The sequence below is a fragment of the Podarcis gaigeae genome (assembly GCF_964106915.1).
Source record: "Podarcis gaigeae genome assembly, chromosome: 8".
Classification (NCBI taxonomy): Eukaryota; Metazoa; Chordata; class Lepidosauria; order Squamata; family Lacertidae; genus Podarcis; species Podarcis gaigeae.
The window spans coordinates 90,730,603-90,748,189 of NC_139684.1; the positions used below are offsets into that span (position 1 = coordinate 90,730,603).

General features: G+C 50.5%; 1 protein-coding gene across 4 annotated transcripts in view; it reads right to left on the reverse strand.

Moving 5' to 3' along the window:
• Positions 1-1,647: 1,647 nt before the first annotated feature.
• Positions 1,648-17,587, reverse strand: part of SPTBN4 (spectrin beta, non-erythrocytic 4) — a 101,494-nt gene continuing 85,554 nt past the window's right edge. For 2 of the 4 annotated variants that reach the window (XM_083753564.1, XM_083753565.1), the window contains exons 36-37: positions 16,042-16,084; positions 1,648-5,045 (exon numbers count right to left, since the gene is read on the reverse strand). In XM_083753564.1, coding sequence (XP_083609690.1) covers positions 4,881-5,045; positions 16,042-16,084 — 208 coding nt within the window. In that variant the 3' untranslated portion in view covers positions 1,648-4,880. The remainder of the gene's footprint in view (positions 5,046-16,041; positions 16,085-17,587) is intronic. The other 2 variants (XM_083753566.1, XM_083753567.1) reach the window with 1 other exon arrangement.

The window sequence follows — 17,587 nt, forward strand, 5'->3', positions numbered from 1 at the left end:
CAGGCCAGTGGCCCATGAGGCCCGGCATCCTGTCCTCCCCGTGGCCAAGCAGATGCCCAGAATGAGAAACCCACAAGCCCGACCCAGACAGAAGAACCTTCTCCCCTCCCCTGGTTTCCAGCAACTGCCATTTAGAAGCATTCCTGCCTCCATGAACTTGTCCAATCCTCTTTTAAAGGACCTAGCAAGAAAGAGGCCTGGCAACATAGCGGAGAGGGACACCCAGAAAATGCAGAGCAATAGCAAGGGATCGAGTCCCAGAGTGTGGGATGTGACATGTAAGTAGCAGTCAAGTACAACATTCCTTGTTTTCCTAGAGTGCACATGCGAGGGGATGTTTGATCCAGCCAGTCGAAAACTTCCTGTTTCCTCCTGGCCTGGAGCATCCTTCCTCTTGCATGTGACTAGAGGTGGGTGTGACCCTACCTGTCCAGGTAACCAAAGGACAAAGGCATGCTTCCACTCTCTTTCTTTGACTTCCTCCGTCATTGGAGCAGCTTTTAGCTAGAGATGCTCTAGCCAACAGAGGACACTGGGATTATCCCCAATTGGGCTAGATCCACATGTATACATTTGTAACTAAGTCTGCCTTCAGGGATCCAACTGTGAACTGATGATGTGAGTAAACTTCTTTTATATATTTTACACAAGATTGTGGTGTGTTTATTCTTTTAAGAGGGATATAAGAGAACTTAAAGGTAAAGGTAAAGGTACCCCTGCCCGTACGGGCCAGTTTTGCCAGACTCTGGGGTTGGTGCGCCCATCTCACTCAAGAGGCCGGGGGCCAGCGCTGTCCGGAGACACTTCCGGGTCACGTGGCCATGCTGCCACTCTCTTTCTTTGACTTCCTCCGTCGTTGGAGCAGCTTTTAGCCAGAGATGCTCTAGCCAACAGAGGACACTGGGATTATCCCCAATTGGGAAAGATCCACATGTACAGTCATACTTTGGGCTACAGACGCTTCAGGTTGCGCAGTTTCGGGTTGCGGACCGGGCCAAACCCGGAAGTAACGGAACGGGTTACTTCCGGGTTTCGGCGCTCACGCGTGTGCAGAAGCGTTAAATTGCGCTTTGCGCATAAGACCAAATTGTGACCTGCGTGTGCGCAGACACGGCACTGTGGGTTACGAACGCTGCGGGTTGCGAACCTGCCTCCCGCACGGATCACGTTCACAACCTGAGCGCCCACTGTATATCCTTTGTAACTAAGTCTGCCTTCAGGGATCCAACTGTGAACTGATGATGTGAGTAAACGTCTTTTATATACTTGACACAAGATTGTGGCGTGTTTATTCTTTTAAGAGGGATATAACGGAACTGACCAGGGACCTAATAGTGAGAAGCGTATACAAGCCTGCAACCAGCTATCTGCTGTGCGTTTAAAAGGGGAATGTGAAACTCTGCTAAGTTAAGGAACTTGCTAGCACAAATTAGGAAGGATATTAATAAACAATCTATCTCCTGCCTCCCTGGACATTCCCACATGGTGGGGGTTGGACTACAACTTTAATCCACTTCAGGGAGCCTAGCCAATGGGCGTTATAGTCCCAACCACATCTAGAGAGCCACTGGCTCCCTAGGCCTGTTCTGCCTCCACTAGCAGACTGCCATGGAAGCCTGGCAAAGAAATGGGACCCCAAAAGACACGTTTGGTTGCAGCCAGGGTCTAGGACCACTCCGTTCCCCTTTATTGGACACCAAGGTGGCACAGCTCATTCATGCTTTCCCCAGTGGTCAAGGCTGTGGAATGACCAGGATCTGCACCGGGAGCAGAAAGAGAGCTACTAATCTCTCTGCAACTGGACATGGGTGAAGTCTGAGCAGCGGACACCTGCAGCCATGTTGGAAGAACACCCATTGTGGTGCGTGGGGGATTCGTGGCTTCTCGAGACTGGATGTGGTGGGGAACCACACGAAGAGGCAGCAAGCAAGTTGATCGCTGGATCTCATGCAACCAAGATCTAAGCTCTTTTACAAATTGGTCTCTGTTTGAAAAACACAGTTCTTCAGAAAGATTTACAGCCAAACAAAATGAGAGATTGCAAAACCCCAAATGCTCCAGTTTTTTGGCGGTTCTTTTTCTATACAAGACAAAGAAAAAAAAACTTATTTAAAGCAATTACAATATCTTACAGGCTTCTGAACGGTTAGGGGAGGCCGAGGGGGATGCGGAAGCGTCAACAAATAAAAGTGCACCAGCTCCAGGAGAGGCACCGTGGAGACACACCCGGGACGAGGGAGGCTGGATCGGGCCCAGTCTCAGGCTGGAAACATTACAAGATTGGGAAAAGCTGCCCCAGAACGGTCTGTTCACAGGCATGACGATTAATCTGAGCTCCACCAGGCCTTGGCTAGGGAGCACGCTGGCCCCGGACGGATCAAGCATGCGGCTGGACTTGCGGCAGGGAGCATCTTGACACCAAGTCCTGGGGCTGAGAGATGTTTGGGGACCGGTGCCAGCTGCGCTTGGGACTGTCTTCCTCTGGACAAGGGTCACGTTTTAAAGTTTGGGTTTTCCAATCTTCAAGGTCACCAATCATTGCAGCTCAGGACAGAATCATAGAGCTGGGAGGGACCCAAAGGGTCCCCAACCCCCTGAAGAATGTACAGAGCACAGCCCCCAGTCTTGGCACCGGGGCCGGCAAGAGCATGCCCTTTCCCCACCTGGTCTCAAAGCTCGGGCTGGAAATGGAGGCAGGTATTGACTTGTAGGAAGGCGTTTCACACTGGGAGGGGGGCTTAAGGGGGTCGCTGGCCGTCCTGGGAATGGGACACACTGGGCAGGAAGGCCACAGGTCAGTGGTCAAGCACCTGCTGTGGATACAGAGAGCCTGTCTGAAATCTCAAGAGAGCCACGGTCGGTATCCAAAAAACGGATGGAGCTAGCTGGACCAGGGGTACGACTTCAGCATCTCCCTGAGCTCCCAGCGGAAAAGGATAGGAGCTGCTGACCCTAACCTGCCCCCCCCCCGAGCTGCACAGCTGGCTTCCAGGACAGATGTTGCCTTTCCGTTTCCTCTCTGCACTGAGTGGGAAGAAGAGCTGGAAGCCAGGCAGGCGGACTTGAAATCAAGGGGGACAAACAAGGGTCGGGGGTGACAAACCCTCGCCAGGACCGGTCCAGCCTCTGCAGAGTAAAGACCCACAGAAACCTCCCTTCCCTCTCAGGCTGACCTCATCATAGGGAACCCAGGGGTCATCTGGTCCAAACCCCAGCAAGGCAGGAATCGCCGCAAGATAAAGGATCCGAGACGGTCTCTACTCTCCGAGGGCACAGGCAAAGCGGATGTGCTGTACTAGGGCAGAGGCTGCCTGTTGGAGGCCTCTTGGGGCCTCTGCTCTGGCTGGGAACCAGCTGTCTCTCCCGCCCCCCCCCCCCGCACCTCCTGGGGCCGTCTCCAGGTGCAGTTCCTGACTCTGCTGTTTATTGCATAAAAGCACACCTCTGTGCGTGACAGGTGAGCCCCCTCCCCGAGGTGCCCCTCCCCAATAGCAGAAGTCGTGATGGCAAGGGATATGGCTTGTTAAGAGCAGCGCCAAAGCGGTGCCCGCGGGCTCCCCCCCCTTGTGCTGCTGATGTGAGTTTGTGCTCCGAAGTCTGGGTGCCGTTTGCGCCTCCTTTGCGGGCTCCTCTTTGGAAGCTGGAGCCTGTCTCGGATGCCCCCCCCCCGAGCCCCAAAGATGAGGCAGCGGGAGCAGCAGAGCCCCAGGCAGCTTTGGAAAAGGGGGGAGCAGGCAGCCTCCCCCCTTGGCCCCTTCCCTCTCCGCCTCTCGAGGGACGCAGAGGAGGTTTCTGTCTGGAGGGCATCGAATGGGCGCGCAGAGAGAGAGGCGCAAAGGCAACTAAGGGGCAGATGGCTTTGCGAGGGAGATGGGAGCAGAGCCAGAGACAGATGGGAAAGTGGCCAGGGGCCAACACACACACACAGCACCCCAGACGAGACGGGTGGGGGCAGGGGAGCGGCGTGGGGCCATCTCTGGACTTGAGTAATGGGTCGAATGCAGTTCCTAGGAGTCTGATTGCTGATGAAGCAGGTGGTGAGGCTGACAAAGGGGTGGGGTGGGGTCTGGAGCGATGCCCCCGCAACCGCCCCCCCAACTCTCACAAAAAACTGCCCCCACTGGAGCAAGTTTTGTTGCTGATCGGAAGACAAGAAACTGGAAGGAGAAATTCTTGCAGAGAAAGCAGAAACAGCCAGTCCCCACCTTTGACACACCTCCCTTGAGGGCCGCTGTCAAGCAGTCACTTTGAGCTCCTGGGGAGGGATGGGGGGGCGAGCTGCCTCTTCTCGCTGGTGGCAGCAAAGGGGGGCGGCCCTGCACCCCCCCTACTACCGTGGCGCGTGGCCCTCACCTGGCCTGCCTCTGCTTCGGCCTGGCACGGGTCCCATTTGGAGGACATTTTGGAGCGTGGGGGGGGGGAGAGAATATGAAAAGGGGGGTTCCCTGGACACAGATTGGACAAAAGCAGAAGATGTGACTCTGTGGTTGACGGGGCCGCTGTTTGTTCTTGGGCACCAGCCGTGGGAAAGCAGAGCAGCCTCCTGGGTCCCTTGGGTGCCTCTGGGCAGGAGCAAGGGTGGCAGTCTCTGGGGACCCTCTGGGGCACCAGCTCCCCCCCTCCTGCGCTGGTGGAGCCTCACCCCCCCATTCACTGTCTCTACAGTCTTGGCTGGTTCAGCAGACACAGAGGGAGCAGGCACCCCCCCCCCACCTCGGGGCCCCTGGAGTGCCTTGGCGCCCGGCCGTGGCCCTCCCCAAAGACCCCCAGAGTCTGCCCCAGGAAGCTCTCCTCCTTGCGTAGGCCGAGGGCCACGGGGCGCCTCCTTCTCCGGGGGTTCCTCACAGCAGCCTGACGGCCCTGCGGCCAGAGGGACAGCCTCATTTCTTGCGGCCCGAGGTACTGGCCCTGCGGTCAGCGTCCCGATGTTTGGGGTTGCCCTCGTCGGTGGAGGAGGTGGTCAGCAAGGCCTGGCTCCAGCGGGCGATCTCGGCGTGCTCCGCGATGGAGGCGGTGAGGGCCTCCAGCCAGGTCTTCAGCTCCTCCTGCAGGAAGGAAGGAAGGAAGGGAGTTAAGGCCAGCAAAACTTGCTAAAATGTATAAGGTGAAAAATAAGGAATGTTGGAAATGTAAAGAACAAGAGGGAAATTTCTATCATATGTGGTGGACTTGCAGTAAAGTAAAAACCTTCTGGGATCTGATATACAGTGGATGCTCGGGTTGCGAACACGATCCATGTGGGATGCATGTTAGCAACCCGCAGTGTTTGCAACCTGCGCCTGTGCATCTGCAGGTTGGGTTGCGATTCAGTACTTCTGCGCATAGCGCGATTTAGCGCTTCTGCGCATGCGCGGCCGCCGAAACCCAGAAGTAACCCGTTCCGGTACTTCCGCGTTTTGGTGGTCTGTGTTGAATAATTGGCGTGGCTAATTGGATCGGACCCCAATTAGGCGCAGCTACTTGAATGGAAGCCCGGCACACTTCCGTCTGGCACCTCTCTGCTGGTCCTCCTCCGGCCGCCACAAATGCAGAGCGTTTCACGCAGTGTTCTGTTGCTCCCCGGTGTTAAGCAGATCAAACACACCCAGGAGTCAGTGTGGTTATAATTCAGTCTTTATTCAAGCAGTTAAACAATTACGGAGCCTTCCTGGACTCAGCTCACACATTTTGCTTCCGTCTCTTTCGGACGCAGAGACAAACAGGCAGTGAGATAAAGCCACTCCCTCCTTCTGGTCACGCCTCAGGAATGGAGAGACGTCACTCAGAACTCCTTAACCCTGTGAGTTCTGAAACTAGTAACAGTCTGTAACCTGAAAAAACGCAACCTGAAGCAGCTGTAACCCGAGGTCGGACTGTATCCCGGTTTGCAACCTTTTTTGGGATTAAAGGTAAAGGTAAAGGGACTCCTGACCGTTAGGTCCAGTCGCGGACGACTCTAGGATTGTGGCGCTCATCTCCCTTAATTGGCCGAGGGAGCTGGCATACAGCTTCCAGGTCATGTGGCCAGCAGGACTAAGCCGCTTCTGGCAAACCAGAGCAGTGCACGGAAACGCCATTTACCTTCCCGCCAGAGCGGTACCTATTGATCTACTTGCACTTTGACGTGCTTTCAAACTGCTAGGATGGCAGGAGCAGGGACTGAGCAACGGGAGCTCACCCTGTCGCAGGGATTTGAACCGCTGACCTTCTGATTGGCAAGTCCTAGGCTCTGTGGTTTAATCCACAGTGCCACCCGCGTCTTGATTTTTTGGATTGGAATGGTTTGTATCGGCCTAAAATGGTTGAAGAACACCACAAAATGGATGCTGTTGAGGAACTATTAATGAACTGTGTTGATCAAAGAGCTAATGGAATGAGCACGTTCTGGCAAAAACAATATGATATGAACGGTACATGCAAGGAGGCATAAAACTCTGGCTATAAAACACTAGTCTCAAACAATGCCAGGAGCTACACAACACCAGGTTCAAACAAGAAGAATCATGAAATGCCAAGAACATGCCAAGGACAAGAAAGACTGCCAAGATTCATAGAATCATAGAATCATAGAGTTGGAAGAGACCCCAAGGGCCATCGAGTCCAACCCCCTGCCAAGCAGGAAACACCATCAGAGCACTCCTGACATATGGTTGTCAAGCCTCTGCTTAAAGACCTCCAAAGAAGGAGACCCCACCACACTCCTTGGCAGCAAATTCCACTGTCGAACAGCTCTTACTGTCAGGAAGTTCTTCCTAATGTTTAGGTGGAATCTTCTTTCTTGTAGTTTGGATCCATTGCTCCGTGTCCGCTTCTCTGGAGCAGCAGAAAACAACCTTTCTCCCTCCTCTATGTGACATCCTTTCATATATTTGAACATGGCTATCATATCACCCCTTAACCTCCTCTTCTCCAGGCTAAACATGCCCAGCTCCCTTAGCCGTTCCTCATAAGGCATCGTTTCCAGGCCTTTGACCATTTTGGTTGCCCTCCTCTGGACACGTTCCAGTTTGTCAGTGTCCTTCTTGAACTGTGGTGCCCAGAACTGGACACAGTACTCCAGGTAAGGTCTGACCAGAGCAGAATACAGTGGCACTATTACTTCCCTTGATCTAGATGCTATACTCCTATTGATGCAGCCCAGAATTGCATTGGCTTTTTTAGCTGCCGTGTCACACTGTTGGCTCATGTCAAGTTTGTGGTCAACCAAGACTCCTAGATCCTTTTCACATGTACTGCTCTCAAGCCAGGTGTCACCCATCTTGTATTTGTGCCTCTCATTTTTTTTGCCCATGTGTAATACTTTACATTTCTCCCTGTTAAAATTCATCTTGTTTGTTTTGGACCAGTTCTCTGTCAAGGTCGTTTTGAAGTGTGATCCTGTCCTCTGGGGTGTTAGCCACCCCTCCCAGTTTGGTGTCATCTGCAAATTTGATCAGGATGCCCTTGAGTCCATCATCCAAGTCGTTGATAAAGATGTTGAATAAGACCGGGCCCAAGACAGAACCCTGTGCCACCCCACTAGTCACTCTTCTCCAGGATGAAGAGGAACCATTGATGAGCACCCTTTGGGTTCGGTCAGTCAGCCAGTTACAAATCCACTGAGTGGTAGCATAGTCAAGACCGCATTTTACCAGCTTCTTTACAAGAATATCATGGGGCACCTTGTCAAATGCCTTGCTGAAATCAAGGTAGGCTACATCCACTGCGTTCCCTTCATCTACCAGGCTTGTAATTCTGTCAAAAAACGAGATCAGGTTAGTCTGGCATGACTTATTTTTCAGAAATCCATGCTGACTATTGGTGATCACAGCATTCCTTTCTAGGTGCTCACAGACTGTTTGCTTGATGATCTGCTCCAGAATCTTCCCTGGTATTGATGTCAGACTGACTGGGCGGTAATTATTTGGGTCCTCTCTTTTCCCCTTTTTGAAAATAGGGACAACATTTGCCCTCCTCCAGTCTGCCGGGACTTCGCCTGTTCTCCAGGAATTCTCAAAGATGACTGCCAGTGGTTCTGAGATCACATCTGCCAGTTCTTTTAATACTCTTGGATGCAGTTCATCTGGCCCTGGAGACTTGAATACATCTAGACTAGCCAAGTATTCTTGTACTATCTCCTTAGTTATTCTGGGCTGTGTTTCCTCTGCTGAATCATTTGCTCCAAATTCTTCCGGTCGGGCATTGTTTTCTTTATCGGAGAAGACTGAGGCAAATAAGGCATTGAGGAGTTCAGCCCTTTCTGTGTCCCCTGTTTGCATTTCACCATCTTCTCCTCTGAGTGACCCCACTGTTTCTTTGTTCTTCCTTTTGCTACGAACATACCCATAAAAGCCTTTTTTGTTGCTTTTAACCTCTCTAGCAAGCCTGAGTTCATTCTGTGCTTTAGCTTTTCTGACTTTGTGTCTACACGTGCTGGCTATTTGTTTGAATTCCTCTTTGGTGGTTTCCCCCCTTTTCCATTTTTTGTACACATCCTTTTTTAATCTTAACTCAGTTAAAAGTTCTTTAGATAGCTGTTGTGTATTGAGTCAAAGGATTTTATATCTGCATTATTATTGTCTGTATTTGCATTAGGGTAAAGTAACTGCCTTTTGGTTCCAGAGGGTACAGCTACTATTGGTTCATTTAAGCTGCTGTATTTGGATCCTCTGTCTTATTGGTTGCCTCCAAAAGGCAGGACTGTGATTGCCTGATATTGTTCCCTCCAAAATGTATCCTTTCTAGTTTGTTCCCTGTCCCTATAAATGTAGCTCTCCCCTCCTCAAGTCTTAGTCTTGTTGCTTTAATAAAGAAGTGTTACTAGAGAACTGTCTCCAGCATATTATGTCAAGAGAGCTGAAATCACAAACCCCACGTCACAACAACTGGCGACGAAGGTGGGATCCGGAAAGCTGAGGAGCGGTTAAACGCAGCCCTGCCTCAGAGTCCGGATTGTAGCTAAGAACAAGACTCACTGGCCAGCTGAGAAGACGACCCTGCCCACAGGACAATGGAGAGTCCAAGGGTATTGGAGCCCTTCCAGCCATCAGAGCCCCACAACGTGGGAAGACTACGTCGAACGCTTCGAGTTCTTCGCGGTGGCTCAAGGGATCACCGATGCCAGCAAAAGAAGGGCCACATTCCTGAGCTACTGTGGGCCCGAGACCTTCAAGCTGGCCAAGGCATTGCTTGCCCCAGCGAAGCTAAGTGAGACATCTCTCAAAGATATTCTTGCCTGCCTAACAAGCCATTTGGCGCCTACTGCAACCAAGGTGGCCCGGCGGATGGAGTTTCATAAGAGGCAGCAGCGTGCTGGGGAGTCTGTATCTGCATTTCTAGCTGAACTGCGGAAGCTCGCTCAGCACTGCGACTTCCAAGATCTGGAAGAGACTCTCCTGGATCGTTTTATCGGTGGTCTGAGCAGCAAGAAAGCCAGAAGATGCATTGTGGCTAAAGAAGAGGTTACCCTTGCTTCAGCCTTGAAGGAGGCCACCGCCACGGAGAATTATGAAAGAGAGGAGCTTGATGCCAGTCGCAGGGCCCCTAAGCCACAGATAGAAGTTGCGCATGCCATGGACGAGCTAGAGGCTACTTCGAGCCAGAGCCCAGTCCGTGGGGTCGAGTCAGTGCGTCAGGCCTGCACAGTGCACAAAGATCACCGAGGCAGGTGCCCTGGTTGTGGCAGAAACCATGAGCGGAAGAGTTGTCGTTTCCGGGATGCTATGTGCTGGACGTGCGGGAAGACAGGTCACATCGCCAGGGTCTGTAGATTGGCGGCGTTGGGAGCGACAGGAGCACCTAGACTGGAGCATCGCAGACCGCCCACAGCAACCCACGTTCTACAGGACTGCCACTACGTAACGGAGATCAACGGGAGGGTCGTGCAGTTTCCAGCGCAAGGCAAGGCACACATCAAGGTGAAGATTGAGGGTCAGCTGTGCGACATGGAGGTGGACTCCGGATCTGGATTCACTATCGTGTCGGACCAGACCGCGAGGACATTCTTCCCCAGGGGTAAGTTGCCCCCTCTGGAGCCCTTCCCGGCAACTTTGCAGTCATACTCAGCGGGCCGCATCCATGTCATGGGAATGTGTGCCGTGAGAGTACAGTTCCGGGACAAACAGGCAGTACTCAAACTGGTGATTGCGAAGGGCAGTCGCCCCAGTCTTCTGGGCACTGACTGGTTTCCCGCCCTGGGACTGAGTATATCAGGGCTTAATTCAATCCAAACCTGCCCTGAGATGAGCGAGGCATTATGCAAAGAATTTGCTGGTCTCTTTAATGGAAAACTGGGTTGTTATAAAGGGCCCCCAGTTGACTTCGAATTGGACCCTGGGGTGGCCCCAATCCGACTCAAACCAAGGCGAGTGCCATTTGCACTGCAACCCAAGATCGAAGCAGAGCTGGTTAAATTGGTCAAGCAGGGAGTTCTCTCACCCGTGGACTCCGCTAAGTGGGAGACTCCAATAGTCACGCCCCTTAAAGCAAATGGGGAAGTCAGGATCTGTGCTGATTACAAATGTACTATCAATAAGGCACTCAGGGGAAACTCATACCCCATTCCAGTCGTATCACATCTGTTGGCTAAACTGGCTGGGGGCAAGGTGTTCGCCAAACTTGACCTGGCACAAGCTTACCAACAGCTGCCAGTAACCCCACAATCAGCGGAAGCACAGACTATTGTCACACATAAAGGGGCATTCAGAGTTAACAGATTACAATTTGGAGTTTGTGTGGCCCCAGGGATTTTTCAAGGGCTCATGGAATGCCTGTTAAGAGGTCTGCCGGGGGTCTTGCCATTTTTTGATGATGTTTTGATTGCTGGAAAAGACCCACAGGAACTGGTTGCGTGTGTCCGTGCAGTGTTGCTCAAGTTCAAGGAGGTGGGGTTGCAACTAAAAAAGGAAAAATGCAGTTTTGGGGTGCCAACTGTGGAATTCTTGGGGTTTAAAATTGATGCATCAGGCATCCACCCCACAGATGCTAAGGTTAAGGCCATCATCAAGGCACCACGACCACAGAACAAGACGGAGTTGCAGTCATTCCTGGGACTTATTAACTTTTATCATTCGTTCTTACCCCAGAAAGCTTCGGTAGCTGAACCATTACATAGACTGTTGCAGAAAAAGAATGTGTGGCGATGGGGGCAGGAGCAGCAGAAGGCTTTTGATTCTTTGCGAGGAATGCTGAGTAGCAAGAGCGTCCTTGCTCATTATAATGAATCGAAGCCGCTGGTCCTGACATGTGATGCCTCTCAATACGGCCTGGGGGCGGTGCTGAGTCATAGGGAACCGGATGGGTCGGAAAAGCCCATCTCTTTCTATTCCCGTACGTTGTCGCCCACGGAGCGCAACTATGCTCAAATTGACAAAGAGGCGCTTGCAATTGTGGCAGGAATCAAAAAGTTCCATGATTATGTGTACGGTCGTCATTTCTCCATTGAAACGGACCACAAACCACTGTTGGGGTTGTTCAACCCGAACAAACAAACGCCACAAATTCTCTCCCCCAGAATGTTGCGTTGGTCTATATTCCTGAACGGGTTCCAGTACACCTTGACCCATGTGCCAGGGAAGCGGTTGTGCCACGCTGATGCGCTGAGTCGATTGCCCCTTCCTGGCGGGAGCAATGAGGATCCTGCTCCAGCGGAGCACATAATGATGCTGGAAACCCTTCCTGGGGCTCCTGTAACGGCTACTGATATAGCTGAGAAAACGAGGAAAGATGCTGTTCTCTCCCGTGTGCTCACTTGGGTGGGGAGGGGGTGGCCAGGTGGTCCGCATGAAGACAAATTCAGGCCTTATGCGACAAGGCAGCACGAGTTATCCATGCATAAGGTTTGTCTCCTGTGGGGAGATAGGGTGATCATCCCAGCACCACTGAGAAACAGGGTTCTTGAGACACTTCACATGGGACACCCGGGAATGGTCAGGATGAAGTCGCTAGCCCGATGTTATGTGTGGTGGCCTGGAATGGACCAGAACATAGAACAATGGGTACGAACATGCAAGGCATGCCAAGAGGTGCGGCCAGAAGTGGCCAGAGCACCAGTTCACTGGTGGGAGCAGTCCAGATCTCCCTGGAGCCGGCTGCACTTAGATTTTGCTGGGCCATTCCAGGGGAAGGTCTTTTTGGTTATCGTCGATGCATATTCCAAATGGTTAGAAGTGGCGATGGTCCCTAGCATGGCATCAGCTGCCGTAATCAAGGTGTTGAGGCAGCTGTTTGCAACCCACGGGTTACCTGAGACCATTGTATCAGATAATGGGGCAGCTTTTGTATCCCAAGAATTCAGGGCATTCTTGGCTGATAACTTCATAAGAGGGGTCACATCCGCGCCCTTTCACCCATCCTCCAATGGGCAGGCGGAGCGCATGGTAAGAACAGCCAAAGAATCCATTGCGCGCTTAATGGAGGGTAACTGGTCAGCTCGCATCGCGCAAATGTTATTTTTGCAGCATGCGACGCCGTGTACTACAACGGGTAAGTCGCCAGCTGAGCTGCTCTTGGGTAGAAGATTGGTAACGGTGTTGGATTATGTCCACCCGGATAAAATGCCAAACCGTAATTCAAGAGCAAACCCCCAGGCTGAGTCTGACACAACAAGGTATTTCGCCCCTGAAGATCTGGTCTGGGTGAGGAACTATTCACGAGGTTTGCGGTGGGTGGCTGGTGTGGTCACCCGGGCTAGTGGACCTGTGTCCTATTATGTGACCTTGGAAAATGGGCAAGTTTGGAAGAGACATATAGATCAGCTGAGGCGCCAGGCGCTCAGCAGGGAAGAGTCTGATAATTCATCCCTGGCTAACGACGCAGAGCTGCAAGACCAGAGTGAAAATGGCCCAGAGGTGCAATCACCAGGGGCTTCAGCAAATGAACCAGGGTCTGCTAGTCCTCAGGATGACGAGGTACAGGTAGGGGACCCTGAGATGTCTGGGACTCCTTCTGTTCCTGACGAAACCCCTATAGCAGCCCCCCTACCACAGGTGACACCCAATGCAGAACTGGCAACACCTGTTGTCAGGAGATCAAGTAGACGTTGTAGGACCCCACAGTACCTGAGAGATTACGTCTGCTGTGCTCACTAGGGGGGGGAGGGGTGTTGTGTATTGAGTCAAAGGATTTTATATCTGTATTATTCTTGTCTGTATTGCATTAGGGTAAAGTAACTGCCTTTTGGTTCCAGAGGGTACAGCTACTATTGGTTCATTTAAGCTGCTGTATTTGGATCCTCTGTCTTATTGGTTGCCTCCAAAAGGCAGGACTGTGATTGCCTGATATTGTTCCCTCCAAAATGTATCCTTTCTAGTTTGTTCCCTGTCCCTATAAATGTAGCTCTCCCCTCCTCAAGTCTTAGTCTTGTTGCTTTAATAAAGAAGTGTTACTAGAGAACTGTCTTCAGCATATTATGTCAAGAGAGCTGAAATCACAAACCCCACGTCACAACAATAGCCACTCTGGCTTCTTTAGGCACCTTCCATGTTTCCGTCTCATTGGTATTGCCTGAAGTTGTGCTTTTACTATCTCCCTCTTAACAAACTCCCAGCCATCATGAACTCCCTTTCCTTTTAGTATTACTGTCCATGGGATCTCACCCACCACTTCCCTAAGTTTTATGAAGTCGGCTTTCTTAAAGTCAAGAAATTGAGTCCTACTATGCTTGGCTGCTCCTTTCCGCTGTATAGTAAACTTCAGAAGAGCATGATCACTCGTGCCTCATGATCCTTCCACTTCTACCCCACTAACCAGGTCATCAACATTGGTTAGGACCAGATCTAAAATGGCTGTTCCTCTTGTTGCTTCTCCCACTTTCTGGACAACGAAGTTGTCTGCAAGGCCAGTGAGGAATCTGTTTGACCTTATGCTCTTGGCTGAGTTTGACATCCAACAAATATCCGGGTAATTGAAGTCCCCCATTACTACTATCTCCCTTCCTTTTGCATGCTTGGCCATCTGTTCCAGGAAGGCATCATCTATGTCCTCCGTTTGGCTTGGGGATCTATAGTAAACTCCCACAATGAGGTCCCTGTTATTCTTCTCTCCCTTAATTTTGACCCAAATGCTCTCACTTTGGCTTTGAGGTTCTAAATCTTGGATCTCTTCACAGGTATACACATCCCTGACATATAACGCCACTCCTCCTCCTTTCTTGTCTGGTCTGTTTCTCTGAAATAGATTGTATCCCTCCATTATTACATTCCAATCGTGGGACTTATACCACCAGGTTTCAGTGAAGCCTATTATGCCATATTTAGTTTGCTGTACCAAGAGCTCAAGCTCATCTTGTTTATTTCCCATGCTTTGCGCATTAGTGTACAGACATTGAAGTCCAGTAATCATTCCCCCGTGTCTCTTATTTAAGGATTTTTTCCTCCCACCACTAGGTCTGCGTACTGTTTGCTCCATTCGGTCTATGACATTTGGATGATCATCTTCATCAATTGATAGACTCCTACCTTCAGGAGCACTGTCTCCCTCCCCCACATTAGTCAGTTTAAAGCCCTCCTGATGAGGTTTCTGAGATTTTTGGCAAAAACATTCCTCCCAACCGTTGTGAGGTGCAGCCCATCGCTTGCCAGAAGTCCATCTTCAAGAAACTGCAGTCCGTGATCTAACCGTTCCTGTTTACACCATTTGCGAAGCCAGCTGTTCACTTCCACTATTTCCCCCTCTCTCCCTGGGCCACGTCGTTCAACTGGGAGGACAGATGAGATGACAATTTGTGCATTTAATTGCTTCAATTTCCTGCCCAGAGCCTCGTAGTCTCTTTTGATCTTCTGGAGGCTACTGCTTGCAGTGCCATTGGTTCCCACATGAACCAAGAGGAAGGGGTATTTGTCAGTGGGTTTTATGATTCCTTGCAGTCATTCAGTTACATCTTGGATCTTAGCCCCGGGGAGACAGCACACTTCCCAAGACATCTTGTCAGGCCCACAGATCACTGCTTCTGTTCCCCTCAGTAGGGAATCCCCTATCACCTCTACACGCCTCCTCTTAGGTCTGGTCGGGGTTCTTCCGTGAGCTGTCCATTCCAAGGACACCTGCACATTCCCTGAGGACTGACTTTGCTGCTCGTCTTCATATACCTGATCGACTGTAATGAGGGAGAGATCCTCAAATGGAGTCTGCTCTTCATCTTCCATGCTAGGGGAGAGGACCTCAAAGCGATTGTGTATTTCTGAACAATCAGAGCGAACCCTGGGCCTCCTACTTCTTTGAGTCACGTTTCTCCATATATCTGGCTCCTGTGTTGGTGAACTAGCCTCCTTCTCAGGGGAGTCCCCTGTCTCCTCCTTGGTGGAGACAGTGTGCTCTGTTGCTTCCAAGAAGAGCTCCAGCTCTCTAATTCTTTGGAGCGTAGCTACACGTTCCTCCAGTTGCTGGACTTTGTCTTCTAAGAGGGCAATCAACATGCAGTTGCTGCAGGTAAAGCTGCCTGCAACCTTTGGCAAGATGGCAACAAGAAACACACACACAAGAAAACCCTTTTGCTCCCTTGCTGCCCTGCAAGCTCTGATAAGCTCCTCCCACAGCTAATCACCTGCCTCAACAGAAACCCTGCCCCCTCTGACCCTTGCACAGGGAGAGCAGCTAATCAGCCACAAAAACACACACACACAAGAAAACCCTTTTTGCTCCTTCTTCAGCTGCTGCCCTGCTGCAGATTCAGATAAACAGATGACATCTGACCTTATTTCATTTGTAAGCCAGGAGGAAAATGGCCTGGGATCCCCTTGGCCCATGAATGAATAGGATTGATACAGTGACTAAGGGTATTTGAATCAGTTAATTTCCCTGGTATCACAGGGTCCCTGTTTCATAACCCTGCCTTGTTCTGTCTCTGCTCTGGGACCCTTGGACAGTTAAGTCCAGTCAAATTCAATTTTGGGGTGCGGCGCTCATCTCTGCTTTCAGGCCGAGGGAGCCGGAGTTCGCCCACAGACAAATAATCATATATGGGATACGTATATTGCTGCCAGATCCTGTTTGATATCACTGTCTTTGGCAGGATTTTGTATGAACTTTTTTTGGAAAAATAAATAAATTTAAAAACACCCTTCTGAGAGAGAACAGAGAGCTCACCTCGTCCTTGGCCTGCAGGAGGAACTCTCCACCTTCGCTAGTCCTGGAAGAGAGGAAGAGCAAGCGGTTAGGGAAGTCAAGAACAGAGGAATAGCCTTGGGCTGGATCCGGCCAGTGGCTCTCCTGCGCTTCACTGCCATTGAGGGGCAACTATGGAACTCCTTGCCACAAGAGACAGTGGTGGCCAGCAGCCTAGATGGCTGTAAAAGAGGATGAGGCAAATTGAGGAAGGAGGAAGAGAGGGCTATCGATGGCTCCTGGGCACAATGGCTGTGCACTTAATCTCTGTTGCTGGAAACCACAAGAGGGGAGAGTGCAGTCGTGCTCGGATCCTGTTTGCAGGCTTCCCATGAGGGGCCTCTGGTTGGCCCCTGTGAGAACAGGATGCCGGACTACATGGGCCAATGGCCTAATCCTGCAACCAGGCTTTCCTTAAGTTCTTATGGAACCTCCAGGTCCAGAGGTAGTCTATCTTGACTCCTAGATTCTTTGGGGCATTTGATGACTGAGAACAAAGATTTTGGGCTCGATGGGCCCCTGTGTTCTTAGGTACTGCTGCCCCCCTTTTTTGGATGCCTTACTGGTTGAAAACTTTATAATAGAAATGTACAATAGATGTTATAGGAAAAATGAGGAATAAAAAATAATTATTCATTCTTTAACTAATATTTGCTTTGTACATCCATCTGTGATTAAATTTGACAAGACCTCCGATCTTCCCTTTGCGTTCCCAAATTAAATTCCTTAAATATGCACTTAAACTTTGCTTTCTACATGTTATTTAACTTACTATAGATTTTATTTTACAAAATTATCCTATTTACACACCAAAGCTCAATCAAGGCCTGCCAATAGATTGATCTTTTGACAATGTTCTTTTATATAGACTCAGTATATATATCCCACTCTATGATAATTTTTTCATCAGCAACGTCTTGTAACCTTGCTGATAATCTTCCCAGTTCAGCGTACTCTCTTATTTTATTTTGCCAGTCTGATTTAGACGGAATATCCTCTCCCTTCCAGTTTTTTTCGATTAGAATTCTGGCTGCGACTGTAACATACATAAGACTCTCCTGAACTTTTTGGGGATTTCATTACCTAGAATTCCTAGCAGGAGGCTTCAGGTTTCTTAAGGAAGGAGCATTTGCACATTTTCTTCAGCTCGTTATAAATCATTTCCCAAAATGGTCTGATCTTTTTACAGTTCCACCACATGCGGATCCATGTGCCTTCAGCCTCCCTGCATTTCCAAGAAGTGTTTGTCCTAGATCTGAATATTTTGGCTAGCTTAAAAAAAGGTAAAGGACCCCTGACGGTTAAGTTCAGTCGTGAAGGATTCTGGGATTGCGGTGCTTATCTTTACTGGCCAGGGGAGCCAGCATTTGTCTGCAGACAGTTTTTCCGGGTCATGTGGCCAGCAGGACTAAGCTGCTTCTGGCGAACCAGAGCAGCGCACGGAAACGCCATTTACCTTCCCGCCAGAGCGGTACCTATTTATCTACTTGCACTTTGACATGCTTTCAAGCTGCTAGGTTGGCAGGAG